Here is a 22,792-nt window from a genome sequence, read left to right on the forward strand (position 1 = left end):
TCTGACCTTTAGCCGTAGGCTGTTGTCTTGATTCTTCATATTTTCCAAAGCCACTCCTTTTGTGGGGACTCCCTGGGCCTTGCCAGTTCCAGTCACCGGTCTGCTCTTTTACACTCCGCCACACCCCCTCTCCTGTCCCTTCCCTTTACCCTATCCCATCCTAAAGAACTATTGCATGGTCAGGTTCAGCAGGAGCCAACGCTGCGGATGGTTTTAGACCTGACGTGCCTTCTCATTTCCTCTGACACACACCTCCCCACTCTAGAGCTGTGATAAGCACAGGAGAAGCTGCTGGCGGGAAAGCGGCACTGGGGCCCAGGCCAGCCTGGCTCACTTCCCAGCACACAGCCCTGCCTTGTTATCTTTGAGGATGAGGGGCCCAGGGAAGACATTTAGATGAGATAGCAATAAGCTGGGAGATTTATAGCCTTTTCCTTCAAGTCAGGAAAGTGGATAACTGAAATCTAATGCTACTGAAAAGACAGAATATTCCAGATGAAATTATTTACGCCTATTTGGGTAGTGTTGACACATGCATTTAGTTCCAGCCCTAGGGAGGCAGAGACGAGCAGATCTGAGGTAGAGGTCAGCCTGGTCTACAAAGCAAGTTCCAGGACAGCCAGGGCTACACAGAGAAACCCTGTCCTGGGGGATGGATGGGACTCAACCAGACAAACAAAAAATTATTACCAAAGCAGTATCTACTTTTTAAAATGAAAAGTCTTAGAGGTGAACATAAAAACCATCCTGAGCTGGAGAGATGGCTCAGCATTTTATGAATGCAAGCTATTCTTCCGCAGGACCTGGTTTTGATTCCCAGCACACGTGATGGCTGCCAATGATCTCTGGTTCCTGGGGATCTGACTCCCTCCTCTGGCCTGTGCGGGCACTGCGTGCATACAGCGTACAGACATACATTACCATACACCAAGTAATTAAATCTTTTTTTTTTTTTTAAAGGCATAAAGTCATTTGAAGTAGGAAATGGCGCCAGAGTTTCACAGTAAGGCTCTGGTGACGCTGCACTTCTGTCCCAGTGTGCCTTTCTTGTAGCCCAGAGATGCCTGCTTAGCACTGGGGGAGGAAGGGAAGGGACTTGATAGCACTGACTGGTTTCGTGACAACATTCTCCAAGGTCCTAGTTAATTTCATTTTCTTTTTACTTCTGACACCTGCCTGTCCACGCTCTGTTCTTTCCCTAGGACAGTGTTGTATGTGTCGGTAATCTGTGGTCCTTGTGTGTGTCTGAAGAAGCCGGCAGGTCGTGGTGGTGGATAGCTGCTCTGGGAAACAGGGTGGCCCAGCAGCAGTGTGTGTGTGTGTGTGTGTGTGTGTGTGTGTGTGTGTGTGTGTGTGAGAGAGAGAGAGGGGGGGGGCAGGCGATCATCCCCACAAATTACCAGGGCTTCTTTCAGTCCGCGAGGAATTTGACTTGGGGGTTGGGGTGAGATGGGTACAAACAGCCCCTGGTGAATGATGGCTCTTCACAACGCTTGCTCCAGGGGTCATGGGGTCCCTGCCCTTCTGGAGACTTGTGCTCATCTTTAGGACCCAGTTCAGATGTCTGCACACCGCTCCACATCCCCCAGGCTCCTCAGCACTGTCAGCAACCTTTGCTTCCTTTGTGTATCTCTGCAGGGTGTAGTCAGTATTTCCTGGAAATAAGTGGGTTTCTGTTGTTACTCTGAGATGTCAGTGTTAGAGTACAGGAAACTAGACGTTTATGTGCATGAAAAGGTTTGAGAAGATGCATTGTATTCCAAGACAAGTATTTTATAATCAAACACTAATCTTTGTCATGGCACAGGTATGTGATAACCTCAAATGTTTTCTTTTGCTTGCTTACAGTGGATAGGAGCCTCTGCTTTTCGGAGATAGAGCAAACGTGGACATTTTAAGGCACTACCAAGGGCACAATCGCTTAAGATTCCTCTGGCTTTAGTTTCTCAGTCACAAAGGCAGGATGCTTCGTTGAGATTATTAAACACCCCTTGTTTTATGCAAGTGACCAGACTGTCGTCTAAATGTTGATGCCTGGACCAAAACCCAGCCAAGGAATCCTGCTAAGCTCTGTAGAATACACAGCATGGCTCGGCAGAGGTTAAATGACGGGGACTGCCCCAGAAGAGCAGTAATGTACCATTTAAGGAGATGCCAATTACAGTGGGTGGTGGGGGGTGATCTGGGCTATGATGAAAATGAGAATATTTAGAAACATGTAATTGTTGCTGTTGCCATACGAAGCCCTGGTGCTCGCTGCCAGCCTTCTCCTATAACAGTCCCCCTGTTCCTCCCACTTGCGATGGCTGGAATGAGATGAAATAGCCACGGCCTCTAGTTTTTACGACGGTCCACTTTCTGTGAGAACAAGAGTGGCGTGTGTAATTAAACTCACCAGAGGGCGAGGTAAACACAAGCCAGGGTGGGGAGAAGAAATGCCCATGATTCCCGTAAACATCTTCTGTTTTTCACTTTGGATAATATGAAAATAAGATTAAGTGCTGGAGCCTGATATAAAAGCATAGCAAGTTTCTCTTTAGTGTTGTGCCTACAGCAGTCTGTTTAACTCTGTTGAACACAGTTGACCCTGGTTTCCACGAGAAGAGTGTGTCACTGGGGGACGAAGGACCCTCCAGTTCCCTATCCTTCCTCGATAGGGTTTTGTGAACAGAGTTGGAATCCTCTCATTTTAGTTAGTGTTGTTTGTTCAGAGACTGAAACTGTGTTGCTGGGTCTCTGAACACTGACTGTATTTTATTCCGAGTCTGTAAAGAAACAAACTGGCCCATGCCGGCTTCCTTGTCACCATTGTTCCTCGCTGTTATCAATACACAGGCATTGCTTTTCCTTTCATTTTCCAAGTGGAAACCTTTCCTGTGGCTTCCTGCTGCTGGGTAGCAAGGCTAAGTGCTGAGCCTTTGTCCTGGCTGAAGCCGTGCTGGCCCACTGGCTTGGTTTCAAACACTTCTCCGTTTTGGATGTGGTGCCGTTGGTTTTCTGGAATGTGTGTTGGAAGTTCACTCCTTGGGAGGGTCTCTTCCTTTTGGACCTGACACTCTTGTGTGTTCCATGCGTTTTACAGGAGGGACAGCCTTCAGTCTGGTGTAATTGTCTGGTGCTAACTATTAAGTGAGAAATACCTTTACAAATTTTCTTTCTTTTTAAGGTGGGGCATAGTGTTACACACCTTTAATCCCAGCGCTCCAAAGGCAGAGACATCCAGTCTCTGAGTTCAAGGCAAGGAGTTTCAGGATTACGTGGAGAAATTGTGTCTCAACCCCACCCCATGTTGAGCATTTTTTTAAGGGCGGTAGAGCTGGTTTTAAAACAGCAGAAACATGAACTTGCTTCTGAATGATTTCTCGTGAGAAACGTTCACGTGTCCCCCAGTTGCTGCAGTTTAGCAGTCTAATGGCACACACCACGAGTTTGGGGATGTCTTAGTTTTTCTCTTTCCTGTTTGGCACTTGGGTATTTGTTGATTATTAAACATCTAGAGAATGGTGTCTATAACTGCCTGTTTTATGAAAGTTATTATCTTTTAAGAGTTATCTTTTGAAGAAGCATCCTTTCAAAATGCTTTTATTGAAAATGAGCTCATTTTCTTCGGCGTTCAGGGTGGGTGTGGGGCAGTCGGTTCCCACTGTCCCAGTGTCCCCTGTCGCCTAGGGCGTTAGCACTGGGTCGGGAGCTACGGGATCACTGAACGCATTAGCTAGTGGACAAGTTAATTTTAGATCGAGAGAGATGAAGCAAAGAAGAGGGCTAGCGAGCCTCTGCTGTGAGGCGAGCCATGTGTAGATCTAGGACATGAGATACCAGCGACGAGAGACGGACTGCACCAGACACAGAGTGTCCAGACAGGGCACGGCTGGACTTGTTTGGGGGCTGGAAAAGGCCAGTGTGGCTGTTTGGGAGAAGCCTGGATCTAAGAGGTGAATGTGCTGGGTGGGCATGGGGCTTCACCTGCAGGCTCCTGGCTTTGATGTTGAGTGACATCTGCAGTGGGCAGCAGGGACAGTGCGGTACATTGGACATAATGTCCCCACAGGATGGAGGCTCACACTGTGTCCATCTCCCTGTAACCCTGTGCTTTAGACTTGTAGTTTGTAGCTTCCTGCCCCCTCCAGCACAGGTGAAGTCTGCAGAGGGCTGGTTCTTGGCCCTGAGGGAACCGTTCTGCTCCGTCCTGTGCTCTTACCTGTACTTGACTTTCAGGTGGAATTTTTATTGTTGACGTCTTAGTCCTAGACATAACTGTGGAATTCTCTGTCTGTCTATTTATTTAGTACGTATGTTTGTGGATGCATGCATGCCACAGCACCACATGCAGGTGTGAGGAAAATTCACAGGGCCATGTTCTTCCAGCATGTGAGTTTCTGGAGATCCAACTTGGGTTTCAAGTTTGACAAGCAAGTCCCTGTCCGGGCAGAGCCATCTCCATCCCTAAAGTAACATAGAACAACGATCCTGAGTCTGTTGGCTTAGATATAAGTGTGTGTTTGCTATAACTGTTTCCCGAACGTACTCCCCTTCCTCCCCCTCTGTAGAGTGCAGTTTTGTTTGTGATTAATTAGCAAGTGTGGGAAGCTGACAACTTCCTCCCAGCAGCCCCTGAGCACAGGGTGTCACTCAGCTGCTCCCCTGCTGCACCTGGGAAGGGGCGATGTCAACGTCCTTGAGTCATTTCGTGGGCAGAAGGATCTGCTGGCAAGATCCATTTTAGGTGCCAGACAATGATTCACAGTTTGTCATCGTACAGAGTGACGGGATTCTGCGGAATTCTGAGTTGTTTGATGTCTGAACATGATTATTCCACTCAGATGTGGGTCGAGTGGCAGTGTGTAAGCTCTGCTGCATATGACACCCTGGGGGCGGGTCTGCGTCCTTGGGAAGCTCCCAGGACAATAGGGCAGCCCCCAGGTCCACCTAGAGTCTGTCTAGCTATAGGGACAGCAAATGCAGTCTGCTAGTGGCACCTGGGAACAGCTGGGCTCTTCTCCGTCCTCCCGTCCTCTGGCCCTGCTTGCTTGGAGAGGTGACCCGAAGAGACCTGAGAATGGGTGCTGAGTTCCCTGCAGGAGGTCATGTTTGCTGCCACCCTCCCTTTGAAGCTGGAGCCTTTTTAGGAGGCCAGGGCCTGGGAGGGGGCTGGCGGAGAGGAGGAGGCGGCAATGAACAATATCAGATTTAGGAGTTTAATAGATCCGGGAGGCAGCTCTGTGGAGGTAGCTAGCCCAGGAGAGCTAGCAGCTGGTTAACTCCACATCCAAGTGCTGAAGTACACACAGTACCGCGCTTGAATATCAGATTCTGTGTCCAAGCATCATTAGCTTGCTTCACGAAAGTAAGTGCAGCAAAGTGTTTAAAAATAATAGGACTCAAAGGTCGCCTGCCACATTCTTTCCTAGCTGTGGCCACAGTTCAGTTCGTGGCTGTAATGAGATCAGCTTCAATGAGCCAGCCCCTTTGTCTCTTAGGTGTGTGATACTGCGCTTCATTTCATGGGCCACCAAATAGTGAGGAGAACGCCACATTCACATGAGGCCACACGAGGCCACCGGCGCTCTGGTTGTTTCTGGGAAGAGCCAACAGCAGCGTCGGCCCAAGTGGGTGGGTGGGGATGGAGAGGGCAGGGCCATCCAGCCAAGTGACAGATTTATTTTAAAAGACAGTCTTGCTATGTAGCCCTGGCCTGCAACTCACTGTGTGTACCAGGCTGGCCTCGGAACTCACAGAGATCCACCCGCCTCTGCCTCCCAAGTGCTGGGATTAAAGATTGTGCCACAGAGTCTGTCTCAAGTGAGGGAGTGTTTTCTGTATGTCTCTTCAGTTTGCAGCAAAAAAAGTTTGTCATGAGGGGATCTTTTGCAGAGACAGTTTTCTGTAGCTTCTTAGTGACATTAATCTGTTCACATTGCATACAACATTAAAAACATTTCATGACCCTCTAGCTCCAGATGGCCAAAACTTGGGGACAAGGAGTTATTGCTTATGTATGTGTGTATGTATGTATGTGTGAGTATACACACACACACACACACACACACACACACACACACACAGAGGTTTATTTATTTTACTCTGTGTATGAGTGTCTTGCCTGTGTGTAGCCATGTGCACCACAGTCAGGTGCCCACAGAGGTCAGATGGCATTGGGTTCCCCAGAACTGGAGTTACAGATGGTTATGAACCACCATGTGGTTTCTGGGAACTAACTGGGTGTTCTCCACTGCTGAGCCATCTCTCTGGCCTCAATATTTGTTTTTTACTTAATTTTTTATGTGTGTAGGTGTTTTGCCTGCATTGTATATCTGTGCACCGTGTGTGTTCCCAGTGTGTAGGAAGGCCGAAGTGTCAGATCCTTGGAACTAGAGTTATAGCTGGTTAAGCCAGTGCTTCTGACTGCTCAGTCATTGCTCTAGCCCTGTTTTTGTTTGTTTTGTTTTTCACTTTTATTGATTGACCTCACGTGCGTGGGGAAACCTAGCTTTTCCTCTCATTCTTGTTTCTTTAGCGCTGGGTTGTGCACCTGCAGTTTCTTTGACCCACATGGAGAGCCGGTTTATAAAAAGGCAGGTGGTTTTCTACCTGTAGACTAAAAACTCACCCCTTGAAATATATCCACACGTGTTCCGAGGAGAAGCAAGTGGTTGTAAAACACCAGCCCTGGCACCTGGACCTTGGACCATGGTCTCCAGTTTACTGCGGGCTCAGCTTTGCTTCTTCATACCCAGGGTATGAAGTTCCATGGTGACAATCCAGGGGGCCAAGTCTAGTGCTCAGAGCTCTGCAGCGTGGTCGCGTTATTTCTCTCTCTCTCTGTGTGCGTGTGTGTGTGTGAGAGAGAGAGACAGAGAGACAGAGAGAGAGAATGAGAATCTACTGAAATACTCTGTGAATGTATCTCTTTGTGAAAAGAATATTGCAACCAAACTTTGTGACTGGGTCTCCGTACGGAGTCCTGGTTGTTCTGGAACTTGTTGCAGCCCAGGCTGACCTGGCCTCACAGAGATTAGTCTGCCTCTGCCTCCCCAGGGATGGTGTTAAAGGTGTGCACCACCACGCCAGGCACAAAACTGAACTTAAACAGAATGTGCCTTCTAGCCTTAGGCAGGGCTGTTGGGAAGGTAAATTAACGTGCCTTGCCGTCTCCTCTCATCAGAATCCAACTTTTGTACAACTTTATCAGTTTAAAGCTTGTACCAGGCATTTCAGGTGTGCAAACCTGTGAGGCAGAAGAGAGGCTCTATCATGTAGAACGAGTTTAACTTTCCCTATCGTGCATTTCCCTCAGTTTCCTGTGTGTGGACAACAAACAGGTTGTGTGGTAGTGTTTTCAAGGCTGTCACCTACGGGGTCACCTAAGAAGTTCTTCAGTATTAAAATAAACCACTATGACGCCACGCCTGCTGTGGCGAGCAGCAGTGGGTAGCTGGGAGCCCTAACACACGATCCCTGGGTTCTGCTCCAGGAAAACAGCTGAGAGAACAGCCAGTTTGTCATTGTCACTGGCTTATAAGTGCCACTTTGGCTGTAAGAGTTTGTGTTTGCGGATCGAGTCCTCCTGGTTCAGGACCCCGCTGCCCCCTGTTTGCCGTGTGTTTTAGGTAATGAGAGAGGTGTTAAGAGTGATTTCTGTTATGAGAAAGCCTGTTGCACACTCTTTTCACACACGATGAAATCAGGAAGGAAACAGTCTCCGTGTTTCAGTTTGTCTTCAAGCATGGAGCTGTCCTGTTTTAAACGACATTTGGAGAAATGTAGTTGAATGGTGAACCAACGCTGTACTTTTAAAATGTGTTGACATCTTTCATAATAGTAACGTGTCAAAAAAGTTTCCAAGATACTGTGTGGCCAGAATGGAAACAAAGGGCACAAGATAAAGCAGAATTGTTCCAGTGTTCTAATGCCACTGGGCAGAACCTCCAAACCCTGGGCCTTCACCTCTATCCACCTGTGACACAAATACACGTCCGTCTGTCCCTGCTTTGTGAGCCAAGGCAGCTGGAAGTTGTGAGTCTTACAGATTGTTTCCATTTTATGTTTAAGGCAGAATGGCGTAGAGTTTCTAAGACAGAATAATTCCAGTTGGTGATTTAGTTTTCCTTCCCAGTCTGTAAGGAGAAACATGAGGAAGATTGTACTATCCTCTACTGCTCAAATAAGAATCAAAAGTTCTAGAGGGAGCTGGTGACATTGTTGAGAGAAAGTCACAGGCAGAGTGAGAGCAGTCAGGGTGATAAATGGACAGTCAGCTGTTCACAGGCAGCCCTGTGGGCCCTGGGTTGCTATGGGAGCAGGAAAGACATTCAGCAGTCCTGCTTGACTAACTAACCTAGTTTCGTGGCAGGGCTTGTGGGCTCCAGCCTGGGAGAAGGAGCTTTAGCCAGCTGATACCAGAGCCAGCATGCCGCCCATGGCCACAGCCCAGCTAGAGCCTTTGTGTGACTCTCCATTTGCTATTTCCCTTTTTAGTGCTAAGGAAAGGGAAGAGAGGTCCCCTCCCCCCTTGATGCTTTACAGAGTTGGAAGGACTTTCATTTTCTCTCAGTACTTTAACACCTCTGCCACACAGTCCATCCCCCAAAGAGAAGCCTCTGAGTAAATGTGCCATGACAAGCACAGCTTGGGGTTGACTTAACCGCTGTACCGGAGGCCGAGATGGTTTTAACACCTCTCTCAAAGTGAGCACACCCTGGCACGGCTTAGGTTTCTGAATCTTTATTCGGAGTGGGGAGTTCTGTCAGCAAGAACATGTGAGTTGCAGTGCACCTCAACCGGCTTGAGACCTCGGCAGTGGAAATTCTTCACACGTGAGCTCTCTCCCAGAGTACCAGCAACCCGAGGCCTGCAGCCTGGAGGAGGCGGCTTGCTGAATTCTTGCAGAAGTCTTTCTGCTGTGTCCTGTTGAACCTCCATGCTGCAGAGAGTATCTTATTGTCCCTGTCCAAGGATGCTTTCTTCTGCAGAACTCCCGGGTTTGTGGGGTGAACAGAATTTGCAGGTGGAGTTGTAGACAACATGGCTTGTTTTATCTGCAGTCAGGCTTCAAGTTTTTTCTCTCTAGATGAGGATTACTGGGTTGGAGTGAGTGCCCTATGAACATTACTTGACTGACCAGCCAGAGGAGTTGTGGAAACTCCCTGTTGGGCACATTATGGGAACTTAGGTGCACAGTTATTTATATTGCCTGCCCATGAAGTAGATCCACGTGAGTCTCTTAGTATATGAGAAGCATAAGTCCAGAGGTTCCTAGGTTATTATGGGATCAGTGACCTTGAGTTTGTGAAATTAAACCAAAGGATCTAAAGAAGAATTGTAGCTCAGTTTCTAGAAGTTGAAGAGCACCTATACCCTGTCCGTCCCTGACACTTCCTGTAAGGTCTTTGTGCGCTTGGTTGAACTGGCCATTTATTTTGCGGTTTTGAGGCTGTTCTCTTGGCAGGGATAATGCCTGGTCTGACGTGCACCTCCTTGAAACTAAGGAATTAAGGTGATTATAAGTTAGCACACCTTCCTAGTCGTCACCAACCCACTCAACACAGTCAGGCAGGTTTGCTGGCAGATCTGTGACTGAGAACATAAGCTTTGGCCAGGATTTTGGATTTCCAGAGCGTCATAACAAAGTCAGTCTTTAAGCCTTATTTTTTACCTCTTGGACCAGGACAATGCTGAGGCCCAGTGTGTGTGTGTGTGTGGGGGGGGTGGTCCCCATCGGGGCTCTCGTCCTGAGCACTGCTGGTCTCAGCACCCCTCAGGATCACTCTTCTCCCTGAACAGCTTCCAGACTCTTCTTTGTGCTAACCTGGAGACTGGAAATCGCGGGCCTCTGCATTATGCTCCTGTAAAAGCCTTTACCTCCTGACGCTCACTCGGGAGGATGAGTTAATGCTGAGTGCTGCGGCCATCCGCAAGGGTCTCTTGAGTTACGGTGTTTGGGTATCAGTTTGATGTTCCCTGAGTACGCAAGAGAGTGAAAACCGTGTTGCTTCTCCTGGGGGAGGTGGTTGCCTTTAATTAAAGCCATAGTTAACTTGTAATTATTCAAAGATAATTACAGAGTGAGAATCACGAAGACCTTCACTGCTGCCTCAAAAAAATCCCCTCACTTAAAGATGCTGCCAGGCTGTGTTGGACAGCAGTGGCCCAGGTCTTTAATCCCAACACTCAGGAGACAAGAACAGGTGGTTCTCTGTGAGTTCAAGGCCAGCTGATCTATAGAACTAGGTCCAGGACAGCCAGGGCTACACACATGTGTTCTCTCTCTCTCTCTCTCTCTCTCTCTCTCTCTCTCCCCCAGACCGGTGAGATGGCTCAGCAGGTGAAGTGAATTGTGTGTAAGTCTGGAACCCAGAGTTGAAGTCCATAAAAATGGAAGGCGAGAGTAAAGCCATTAGTCAGTATGTGACAGCCACATCATGTATGTGTGCATGAACACAGACATGCCAGTGATGTAGTAACAGTAACAAAGGATAGTGCCCAATGGCTGTACTGCCAGCAAAAGCTCAAGTTTGTTTAATTCCTGGAAACTGAAATGTGTCTGGCCCATACACTGTACACGTATGTATGCACACACAGCAATTCTTCCGTTTCCCCTGCCTTGCCCTGTACTTAGTTTGAAATAGTCTGCAAAGGTTCCACTCGTGGTCTGGATGATGGCACTGCTTACTTTTGAAATTTGCCTTGCCCTTAATGTCAGAGGGACTACGGAAAAAATATTTCTGGATAAAATAGATTGTCCAGGACCCTTCCAGAAACAACCCTTGAGCTACTGCAGATGTGTAACAAGTTAATTCCGAAGTGAACCAGAAGCTCGCAATGCTGTTAGCTGCATAAAGAAAAAAGCCAGCCTGGAACGGGTCACCGACCTTCCCTCTGTGAACTGGTTCTTTTGCCCTCTGCCTTGGTGAAAGAGACCACAGACAGTATGGGTGAGTCTCCCAGTCTGGACTCAGGCCCACCCAGCAGACAGTCATGACTGCCTTCTACTCACTACATCGAGATTTTCAGCTGAACAGTGGCAGCGAGTTAAATTAACAATCTTTGGTGTTGCTTTATAATGCATGGTTCTAGCCATGCTTGTGCCTTAAGTCTCAGCCCCAGGGAAGCAGAGGTGGGGACACTGTAGTTTAGATTAACTTATTTTCTCAAATTGTTTTTGTATATATTTTTTTAGTGTTAAATATAAGAAAAATTTTGCCAAAGAAGTAAAAAAAGAGAAAATACTGGTCTGGGTGTTAGTGTCAGAGGAGGCAGAGGCAGACATAACTCTGAGTTCGAGGCCAGACTGGCTGCAGAATTAGTTCTGGGACAACCTGGGCTACACAGAGAAACCCTGTCCTGAAAAACCTGAATACATACATACTATTGCTTGTATTAATGGCTGTGTTTTAATATAAAATATTTGCAGTACACATTTAAGTACCAGGAGAGAGTGACAGTGATGTTCTGCTCTAATGGAACCCTGTTCTAGAAGCAATGGCCAGCTGACACGTTGGGCAGGCACATAGTTAGTGGACTTGAGGGACGTCTTTATAGTGGGTGACATTTGAATTCATCTGAATCTGTTGAAAATTGAAAGTTAGGGTGCAGGTATGTGGTTAAGGTCGGGGGGTGCAGAGGAGGTAGAGGGAGAGAGGGCAGAGGTTTGTGGCTGGCAAGGAAGCAGATCCACTCCTAGGCCGTGGCCTGGTGTGACAGTTTGGGGTGATTTGTAGGGTGGCCCAGTAGGGCAGCACGAAGGCCAGTCCTGGAGGAATGATTTCCTTTCGGTAGAGGGGGTCTGAGTGCAGGTTAGCAGAAGGTGTTCTTGGGCAGTGGGGAATGGCCAAGTGCTTGCAACAGACCTGCGGGGCATTGTCAGGGAATTCTAATGCCAAAGCAAAGATTTGGTGGCCACTCTGTAGTCTAAGGAGCCATCAATGATTGTCATTTTAGATATGGAGAGTTACATAAGAATCAGGACTGTAAACCCAGTCAATAAAGGAAGGCTGACTTAGAAGATTAAGATGGGGAGACATGGAGACCAGGCGGCTCTCATCACAAGATTGGAAGCATGGGAGAGCATTGGAGAGGGCATTTGACGTCAGCTAGCATCGGGGAAGGCAGATAGACACAGCCAAGGCAATCAAGTGTTTTCTTTTGCTCAGATAGTTCAGATAGGAAAGTCTTAGCAGAACCCCTGAAGCAGGTCAAGAAGACAAAGTCTTTTTATAATTTCTCTTATTACCCATTATTCAATGTAGATCACAAAGGGAGGTCTGGAGAAGGCAGGCAGTTTGGGTCATATGGAGCTTTCAGAATGAATCCGTCTCCGATTTGCCTGTCAGTGAGTTCATTTTAACCAGGTTGATAACACATCCGAAGCTGCAGGATATATTTTTATGTGGTATGAATTGGACTGTATGACATCCTTAGTATAGAGAACTGACGTCTATAGCTGGATTCTTCATCCTGCCATTTGAAATGAGCACAAATCATCTTTCTGAGTTTAAATGCTAAGATGCCCCCAGAGTAGATCAAAAATCTTTTATTGAATTTTCTCTATAGACAAGGATGGCCTCCTCAGTAGTGGGATTACTGGTGTGATCCCTTCGGACTTGTGTTCGTCCCCTCCCACATCCCTTTCCTCTCCCTCCTTGTATTTATTTTTAATTTTAAGAAGATTTATTTATTATGTATACAGTGTTCTGCCTGTATGTATGCCTGCCAGACAGGAGGGGGCACCAGATCTCATTATAGATGACTGTGAGCCACCACGTAGTTGCTGGGAATTGAACTCGGGACCTCTACAAGAGCAGCCAGTGCTCTTAACCTTGGAGCCATCTCTCCAGTCCCCTTTTTTATTTTGAAGTGTGTGCCAGCTGTTCGTGGAGTGCGAGAGCTGTGTGCGCACCCATAGGTGTTCACAGAGCCCAGAAGAGGTGTTGGAGATGGACTCACGGGCAGCTGTGAGCTATGTCTGAGCCGCTAGACGTAGGTCCCAGGAACGGAACTCGGGTCCTGTGCAAGAGCAGTGTGCACTCCTAACTGCCAGGTCATCTTTGCAATCCCAGGTGTGCCTTCTTTAGTGACCCCCCTGCTACCACATCTTTGTGGGCCTATTGTTCTTCCTCCTGCCACACCCATGTGTGCTCAACGAGACTCAGATACTGATAGTTTTTGTTATTGTTGTTCTTTTGTGGCATTTGGAAAAGCTTGTACAATGAAGATAGAAACCTGCTTCGGATTCGAGAGAAGGAGAGACGCAATCAAGAAGCTCACCAAGAGAAAGAGGTGTTTACTGAGAAGACGCCGCTGTTTGGAGAGCCCTACAAGGTATTCACTGGGTGTGAGAGGGAGAAAGGCTGGCCTATCATAACATAAAGCTCGAAGATAAAGCTATTCAGCACCACTGAGTTCAATCGGGGGTCATAACTAAGAAAATAACTTATCCCAGAGGTTGTTTTTGAAAACAAAATCTGAACTCTTTGAACATGGTTAGTCAGAATTACCAAAGTGTGTGGTTTTCTTTTGTAATGTTAGTCTCCTGTAATTAGTAATGTGTGTCCGTGGCAGGCTGCTCCGCGGGGGACATCGTTAACAGGGCGTTACATGTTAAGTCGAGGGGGTTTCTTCTTACTGCGATTGCAGAATAGTTTATTAAGTGGTTGCTCCGCGTGGATTTGTTTCCGCAGTCTGAGCCCGCTGTCTTTCTGTTTGTAGACGGCTAAAGGCGATGAGTTGTCGAGTCGCATACAGAACATGCTAGGCGACTACGAGGAGATGAAGGAGTTTCTGAGCGCCAAGTCGTGCCCTCAGCTGCTGGAGGGCGCGGAAGACAGGCCAGGGAAGCCGAGATACCCTTCACTTCATGACAGGGGCAACAGCCTTGCCTCCCACTCCTTCCGCACACATGTCTACCACCAGCCTATTTCTACTTCTGCCCCTGGATCACTTTCTGTCGGTAACATTAGCCACAGTCCAAAGATGGCACCGCCAAGGATGGAACCAGTGCCAAGTCTCCACGCCAAAAGCTATGGCCCGCCCGACAGCCAGCGTCTGACTCAAGATCGCCTCAGTCAGGAAGGGCACTGTTCCAGCCACAGAAAGTATGACCGCAGAGCTGATGGTGACTCAGCTCCGGAGATGAAGCTCTCACCCTTAATCTCCTCATTGCCATCCCCTGTGCCCCCTTTGTCACCTGTACATTCCAGACTGCAAGGACCCAGCAAGGTTCCCAGCAGCAGTGGCACTAGCAGTAAAAGCTACTGTGCAGCTGTGTCTTCCAAGGACCTGCTGGTGAAGGGTCAGGATAACGAGACTCCTCTTGACAGTTTGGTGGCAGTTACCAGCCTCGGGGTAGCCCCTTCTCAGATGTTTCCACCCCCTCCCCTCCCCTCCAAAAGTGTTGTGATGCAGCAGAAGCCCACGGCATATGTCCGGCCCATGGATGGTCAGGATCAGGCTCCTAGTGAGTCACCGGAGCTGAAGCCACCGCTGGAAGACTATGGACAGCGGAGCTTTGAAAAGCCGGATGCAAAGGTGCCTGCCAAGGCCAGGCTCACCAGACTGAGGATGCCTTCACAGTCAGAGGTGAGTGCCATTCCTTGGAATGTTTCCAGTCAGAGGCGTCTTGAGGTTCAGGTCTTTGGAGGCTCTTGGGTGGGGTACATGGGGCATTCTTTTGGCTTTGGAGTTTATCAGTCCACAAAGAACTCAAATCTCACACAATTGGTAGTAGATACCGGAATTCAAACTTTCTTGTTTTGAAGGACCTGAGAACCTCCTACCTCAGCTCCTCCCTCAGGGCTTCAGCAGGACCCCTGTTCAGCCTGAGTCACATGGTAAAGCATGGAGCCCATGAGTCGGATTAGAGGGTACCCGTGTGTCCCACGACCCAGATGCGTGACATTTCTGATTCCAGATAGTTTGAAACTGTCCCTTTTGTCCTGTTGGGTCCTTACCAGTTTGAAAGAAAACGCAAACAAAAGTGCACGTATTAAAACTTCTTGGGCCCTCCCAGTGTTTGCTAAGGCAAGTAAAATCAAAGTAGTCAGATGGTGAAGGTTTTTAAAAAAAGCTTCATGTTTTTAAAAATTAACTACCTTTATTTATTGAGTGTGTGAGTGTGTTAAGTGTGAGTGTGTGAGTGTGTTACTATGGTGAGTGTGTTGCGTTTGTGAGTGTGTTTGCCTGCACACTTGTGATAGTTGGACCCTTGCCTCCACCGTGTAGGTTTTGGGGACTGAGCATTTGGGTTTGGTGACAAGTGCAGGGTGGTGACTTGCCAGAGTTGGTTCTCTCCACCACATGTATCTGGGATCGGCTGTCCCTCTTGGCAGCAGGCACCTCTGCCCACCGAGCCGTGTCATCAGCCCCCTACCTTTCTCTTTTTTTTAAAAAGATTTATTTATTTATTATGTATACAACATTTTGCTTCCATGTATACCCACACACCAGAAAAGGGCACCAGATCTCATTACAGATGGTTGTGAGCCATCATATGGTTGCTGGGAATTGAACTCACGACCTCTGGAAGAGCAGTCAGTGCTCTCAACCACTGAGCCATCTCTCCAGCCCCTACCTTTCTCTTAAGGCTGAGTTCCGCTCTCAGCCTAGCCAGTCTTCCCCCTCCCCATCATGTGGATGCAGCGTCTGCATGTACAAAAAGCTCACAAGAACTTCTTGAGTAAACTGGCACAGTATGGTTAAAGTCTTGTTCAGGCTTTCACAGAAATTCAAGACATTATCCAGTACAAGCCTATTTTATTAGTGAATATGTCCTTTTGTGAATTCCTCAGTAAGTGAATAATGAATTTCAGCCGTGGGGTTTGGCTCTGCATGCTCGTCTCCCAGGCTGCTCCGCACTGCTGGACTTTTCTCCAGTCTCCAGGAGCTAAGGCTAGCCACCACCCCACTTCTCACTCCTTCTTACCTTTAATTTTTTTTTCTCCTAAAACCTCTAGCCCCAAAATTACTTTCACTAATACCTAAAGTGCTTCAATATTCAGCTTAGAAATACAGCGTGCAGGGCCTGGTCTGATGGTGCTCGCCTTTCCCGGGAGGCAGAGAAGGGTGCAGGGCCTGGTCTGATGGTGCTCGCCTTTCCCGGGAGGAACTGTAAGCTTTCTGACCTAGTGATGGGGATTCCAGAAGAGACCGCACACGGGTCTGGATTCTGTACCCAGGCTGTCATCCGTTCACTTTCCCCGTTTGGGTTTTCGGTGTTGCCAACTGAGAATCTGAGATGCGGATGGTAAAAGTCCCTCAGCGACTCGATGACCCGCCAGACATGAAAGACGTTAGAAACATTTTGTTAAGAATGTCCAGATTAACTGATAGGAAAATAATTCTTTCCAAAGCTCACAAGTTCTCAGGCATGAAAAAATGTTGGAAATGACTTATGGAATTCTAAGTATACAACAGGATTCTGGAAAACAGCAGACAAAATTCTTCTAAAATACAACAGCAAGTGTCTGTTTTAGGTAGTATGTTAAATGATGCTGATTCTAATCACAACCTCCCAATACGAAATAATAAATGAAGTACCATTTTGACTAGTGCGCATTGTAAACGTGTATTGAAGTGTCAGCTGTTCACAGATATGCAGCTGCTACACGTTAACCAGCTTTTTAAATATTTAAGGAAATGGAAGGGCTAATACTGATACCGCCGGTTCTGAACTACCACACTGCATCCTATACATATGGATAATTACGGTAATAAAAAATAAAAGTGAACTCTAAGGAAAGCCCACAGGTTTGAGACTCTTAAGAATGAGTGCAAGAAGCATAGGTATCACAGAATTCTTCTTTTCTTAATTCATACTTTCAATCCTAAACTCCAAACTATGCCCACTGTGAACTCTTAGAACTGTTATTTATAAATTAGAATTAAAGAGCAAACTGAGGTAATTTGTCTAAAGGAGAGAGCTAGGAATATGACTTCTAATTACTTAAATACTAAGGCCCCTAGATTAAAACATTAAACTTAAATCCTTCAGTCCAGTGGATTAAGGTGATTAGCTGGAGCTTGACAAATTACCATGGGCTAAAGGGGGATGTGCAGGCCGAAAGTAGGCCATGCATAAACAGAAGATGAAGTTCAAGAGAAAAGGCCTGGTTTGTTTGGAGCCTGGACCGCTGTGGGGGAGGGGAGGGCTGTGCTTTGTCAATCTAATGATTTTAACAGCTAAAAATAACAAAATCAGTGTAAAAATAGCTGATTATGGAGTTCCTGGAGAAATATGAACAAGCAGCAAATTTAAACTTGGAAAATAATGATTCCCCCCCCCCCCCCCCAAAGTTGTAGCTCTTGGCTACTGGGAAGGAGAAATGCAAAGCCAAAAAGTAAATTTGCTCTGCCATCCAGGCCCTTGCCTAGGAAGAGTTCTGCATAGATATCTGAGTTCTGCTCATCACACCCGGATGGCCCAAACCAAAAGCATCCCTCCGGCCATCTTAACCTGGTTTTCTGTCCTTGTATTCTAAATGCCGCACACATGGGAGTACCAGCACAGGAAAGAGTTAAATGATTCAGCGAGCTGGAGAGCACGGTGCCAGGCAGGAGACTCCCGGCTGGCAACGTCACTTTTCCAGGGCCCCGGGGGAGTCTCATATCCCTCACAAATGTCTCAAGTGTGAGAACAGCAAGGACGAACAGGAATTTCTCTTCCTGGTACCAAATGTACTTCTGGCAATTTTGAGAAGGAACAAAAAGTGAAAAAAAAACAGTTCCAGCTGATACCACCCCGACAGAGCTTCCAGTTTCAGCTCTGCACCCCCACCCCCCACCCCGGGCTGCTAACAATTTTGTCTTGTCACTCTCTCAACCAGTTCTATCCTTTGCACTAACTTTCTTCCAGCAATTAGAGCTTTTCAAGTTTTTGTTTTTTCTGCAATACTTTTGTCAGAGCTTAACATGGTTTTCAGAATCTTGCCTGACTGCATTGCAGGGGGAGACTGCTTTGCACTAAAACAGGACACTTCCAGGGGACAGAAAGTCTCATTTTATACCTGATCTTGAACTCTCTGGCTTGTAAGTACTGGCTTGAAACACAAAACCCCAGAAAACACACTGGCAAAAACAAAGCAGCTTGTATCCCTGGTCTGTCTGTGAGCAGCTCTTGCTCAAAATGTCTGTAGGTCACTTGTCACTATTTTTAAGTTTCTATATTTAGGTTTGCAGGTCCAGGACCTGGCCAGGCTCCAGAGAGGTCTAGGACACTCATTTTTTGTTCAGTCTTTATCCAACACCCGTAATCTCCTCCTGACTCCTCATTCTGTCCACGTGTCTCAATCACCCTGCGCCCTCCATCATCCCATTCAGTGGCACAGCCACAGAGCTGCAGGCAGTTGGCATGGCAGCTTGCCATTGGCACAAGGACTCTGTCTGGGATCAGAGGAAACTGTCACATCACAGCGACACTGGTCCCAAAGACAAGTTTACGTTTAGTTCGTTGTCCGTAACAGGTACTTCTGTGCCAGGAAGCCCTCTCCGTTCACCGGATCTCAGGAAATACGCCGGGACCGTCTGGCCCAGAGTCCTGTGTCTCAAATACACATTAAGTGGCAAAGACTTCAAAATGTGGGGAAAACCCCCGCTCCCACCCTCAGGAGATCCACACGGTGGAAGGAGAGAACTGATTCCTCAAGTTACCTTCTACCTGCAGCCCTCTGGTAAACAAATGTGAGAATAGAGGTAAAAGAACATAGAATTTGGCGTGGTTTTAAGGAGAGGAATTTGTAATTCTGAGTGGCAGAAAGGCCGGCCATCTTAGTGTCTCTGAAATAGACTAAGAAACTTGACTGAGAGCAGATCAAAGGGACAGTGAGTCCAGGTCAGGATATCCAGCTGGATAGGCCGCCTTCCAAATTTTACTTATTTAACGCAAATTTCAGTGCTTACCATTGAACCTAGGGGCCTCATGCATGCTAGGCTGTATCCCTGCCCCTGTTTGAATCTCTGTGTGTGTGTGTGGGGGGGGGGGGTGTGTGTTTGCCTGCATGCGTGTCTGCATCATTTGTGTGCTTGGTGTCTTCACAGGCCAGAAGAGGTGTCCTGCAGCTGGAATTCTGGATGTTTGTAAACGTCCTCTCCAGCCAACTCTCCAGCCCCCTCCACATTTGATTTTTAAAGGATCGAAAATAATTAAAGCTCAGGAAAAGAGACCACTTGCTTTAGCATCGCCAGTGTTTTAAGAACTAGTTTGCAGTGAAGTGTGTGTTACATATGTAATGCCCGCACAGGGCAGGGGGATCTCGAGTTAGAGTGTACGCAACATGTGTGTAATCCCAGCACAGGGCACAGGGCAGGGGGACTTCGAGTTAGAAACCAGTTCCGACCCATACAAGTAAACAAACCAAGATTACCTGTTTGCCAGTGTCATGGTCTCTGTGTTCCCCTCCTTCCACCGCCTGATATCTCTAGGCAGTGCAGACTTGTGCTCAATCACATCCACTTGGCTTGACAGTTTCTGGAGTAAATATCACACTTTATAAAAACAGGCAATCAGAAATGTTTTTCTTTGATTTTTGATTTCTGAAGAACTTGCTCATTTTCTCTCTCCATTGTTAAAGAACACTGTGACATGTGTTGGCACGAATCACATTTTGCATGATGTGGAGCTGGGTCCCTAAGGAGTTTAAGGGCTCCCAGCCCGCTGGTTAGTTCCCAGTGCTGGTGCCCTGGCCCAAAGCCTGTCCGTGGAGTGCTAAGGACTTGTGTGACTTAGGCTCCCTGATTTCCTGTGCTGACCACTGATGAAATGCTATGAGGACTGTTGGGGTGCTGCACAGGAGAGGGTGGCTGAGATGCAGTTGAGGTCCTGAGGATTTTATAAGCAGGCCTTAGCTTTGCCTCTCACCTTCAGAATTGGAAGCATCTGGATAGGATTCCTCTGCTCGCTCCTAGTTACTCAGACCTGCTTCCATCCTTTGCTTTACTGCCTGTGGTCTCACAGCAGGGGGCCATTCTTCCTCTGGCCCTTCGGCCTGCACTCCAGGGCCTTCTCCATTTTGCTATTTCGAAGCACTGCATTCCGCAGCACCGGCTCCAGCTTCCGAGCAGAGTGAACCATTCTTTTGTCTGCTGCCATCACTGCTTCCTTGTTCCCTCCATGGCAGACACTCTGCCTGTGTCTTCTCCCCGCCTCTTGGGCCTCTGCCGTTTGGGCTGTGCCACCAGATGACCCAGGAAAGCTCGCCAGGTCATGTAATGTTTGCTGTCTCTGAACGTGAGACACACCATGTACCTTCTGCGGCTAGCTTTCACTTCCCTCTGTAGACAGGCCTTCATCTCTGTTGGCAGTACCTGTTCTTGTCTTCTCCCCAGGGTTCTGTCTTCACCTCTCTCTGGCGGTGTTTACCCAGACATCAGCTGCTGCAATTGGAAGTATCACAGAATGACACTGTCTAGCCTCAGAACGTCAAGCTCCTGGCCCTTTCATCTGCGCCCCCTCCAGAGCTTTGTGGGCTGTCTCACATTTATCTGCTGGGCTTCATTCCACTGTGTCTCCCTTTCCTTGTCCTGCCTCGGGCACTGGCAATCGTCTCCTGCTTTCTTCCTGGCCCCAGGATTGCTTTCTTTCTGCAAGCAGCTTTAGCATTTTGCACCTCAGTCCTGTGGATGTTACTTTACGAGCAGTCGCAGGACCTCCCCCCCCCCCCCCCATTTCTCTCTCTGTTACTGTCTTGTCTTCACCTGAGATCTCTTCCATGGTCCCTGAGCCTGCTGGCTGCTTCTGTCCTCCTTAAACTATGACGTCAGTACACGAGAAGGGGATTTTATTAAATCTAACATCTTTCAGTACTTTTCACTGCCTTCTTTTTCTTCTAGTTGGTCTTACTATTGTGCCCAGTCTGGCCTTTAGCACCCAGGCAATCCTGCCTCAGCCTCCCTGGTAGCTGGGACTGCAGGTGTCTGCCACTGCTCCTATCTTCACCATTAGCCTTCTTTGTGTTTGATAGTGGTGGTTCTGTCTTTATAAACTCCCACCCCCAGAGCCGAGAGGGCAGGCAAACAGACCTGGCTCTCATTTGCTTTCTTCAGAGCTTTTCCTGATCCTCAGCGGTGCTGCTGAAGTTCTGTGGTCCCCTGGCCTCTGGGCTTCTGTGTGGCCTCTGAGCTTCACCTGCTGTGTGCTCTGGGCCATCCTCCAGGTGGTGAGCATGTGAGGCCAGGTAGCAGTGTGTTTCTTTTGTGTTCAAGCACTAGTGGGGACTGGCTGAAAACTGAGTGTTTGCTGTTTTGTGCTCAGCACGAAGATTTCCAAACCTAACTTGATCTGAATCATGATCCCTAGTTCATGTTTGACTCACTGCCAGTAGGGGTGGGTTGAGGATCATGGTATGGGGTGAAATTCTGTTTAGGACATTTGTCTGAGGACCTGAACTAAAATCATTTTAAAAATGAGTTTTAAAAAAGGATTTAGCCCAGCAGTGGCTGCATGCACGAGTGCCACACATTCGTGAGGCAGAGGCAGGTGGATCTCTGAGTCCGAGATCGGCTTAGTCTACACGGCTAGTTCCAGGATGGTCAGGGATACACAGAGAAGCCCTCTCTTGGAAAACAAAAAACAAACAAACAAAAGATTTATTGGTTTTTAAGTTTTGTACACATGAGTGTTTTGTCCTAGGTTTTATTTTGTATTACACTACATATGTGCAGTGCCCGCACAGCCCTGAGGTGTTCTATTAAACCAGTCCGAGTGACAAATCTCTACAGTGTACAAGGGCATTATCACACAGCACGTGGTCTGCTTTGCATACGTGCTTCATGCTTCTACTGACCTTGGGCAGTATGTGCCAGTCTACCAAAGTTGTACAGACCATGGAGAAGATAAGAGTAACAATGGAGCGAGGCATCTCACGTTAGTGTGCATACCTTTACAGGGCAGGGGATCTAGAGTAAGCGTGTATGCTACATGTGTGTAATCCCCACGCAGGGCAGGAATTTCCCCCCATGCTTTGTCTTCCTGACAAAGGGTCTTTCAGAACCTCTTTGAACAAAATGAGAAACACTGGGTCTGTAGTTAGTTAGTAAGAGAATCTTCAACGTGAGTACTTAGGTCTTGCAGTCTCTGTTTTGCACATTGCCCCACTGTGAGAGAGAGGGACTAAAGCCAGCTGTTGGAGATGGCACCCTACCAAGGAGCAACCTCCCTGAAACAGTGTGCTTAACATCTAAACACCTGTGTTCTCCACATTGAACTCTTGATTTTGGTGTTTTCACAAAGAACTGGAAGCATATTGAGTTTCCAACCAAACAGTAATTGACCCTATCTTCTTCTGGATACCCCCATTGGCACAGGTGCAGTAACCAGGCCTCGAGGACCTGGAGACCAAGGAGGGTTGTGGTGGAGGCTGGCAGGGTGGGGGGTGGCTGGTGCGACAGGTGGATCCTTGTCACCAGACTGGGCCACCCGGCCGACACATGAGGATTACTTCCCTGGAGGAGATCTGCCCACTCTCCCTGCCCACTGAGGAACTCGAGATTATTGGCTTCTCTGGGGGCATCCCTAAAGATCATGCCAGTGCAAAAGCAGACTCGTTCTGGCTACTGGACCAGGTTCAATTTTTTTTTTTTGTCACTTTTGGGGACTGCTATGGTGATGGTCTTGGTGTTAAGTTATCCAAAGACATAGGAGCTGCCATCTAAGGGGCTATCACCTTGGACAAGGTTTCCATCCTTCCTACAAGGTGACAGACCACTGTGGCCCTGTATTGGTACCAAGTGAACGGATCCTCTTGTGATAAGTGTTGGAAATGCATTTCAGCAGCTTTGACTGAAGGATGTTGGTTCCACAGGA

At 47.7% G+C, this 22,792-nt stretch overlaps 1 protein-coding gene across 5 annotated transcripts in view; it reads left to right on the top strand.

The window, feature by feature from the left end:
• Aff1 (AF4/FMR2 family member 1) overlaps nucleotides 1-22,792 on the top strand; it is a 158,638-nt gene that overhangs the window by 72,210 nt on the left and 63,636 nt on the right. For 4 of the 5 annotated variants that reach the window (XM_041641966.1, XM_041641967.1, XM_041641968.1 and 1 more), the window contains 2 exons: nucleotides 13,200-13,320; nucleotides 13,708-14,577. The exons of the other annotated variant lie outside the window; for it this stretch is intronic. In XM_041641966.1, coding sequence (XP_041497900.1) covers nucleotides 13,200-13,320; nucleotides 13,708-14,577 — 991 coding nt within the window. The remainder of the gene's footprint in view (nucleotides 1-13,199; nucleotides 13,321-13,707; nucleotides 14,578-22,792) is intronic. 5 annotated transcript variants of the gene reach the window in all.

This window comes from Microtus oregoni, unplaced genomic scaffold, assembly GCF_018167655.1.
Source record: "Microtus oregoni isolate MIOR12 unplaced genomic scaffold, Mior012 000072F_ref0000427, whole genome shotgun sequence".
Classification (NCBI taxonomy): Eukaryota; Metazoa; Chordata; class Mammalia; order Rodentia; family Cricetidae; genus Microtus; species Microtus oregoni.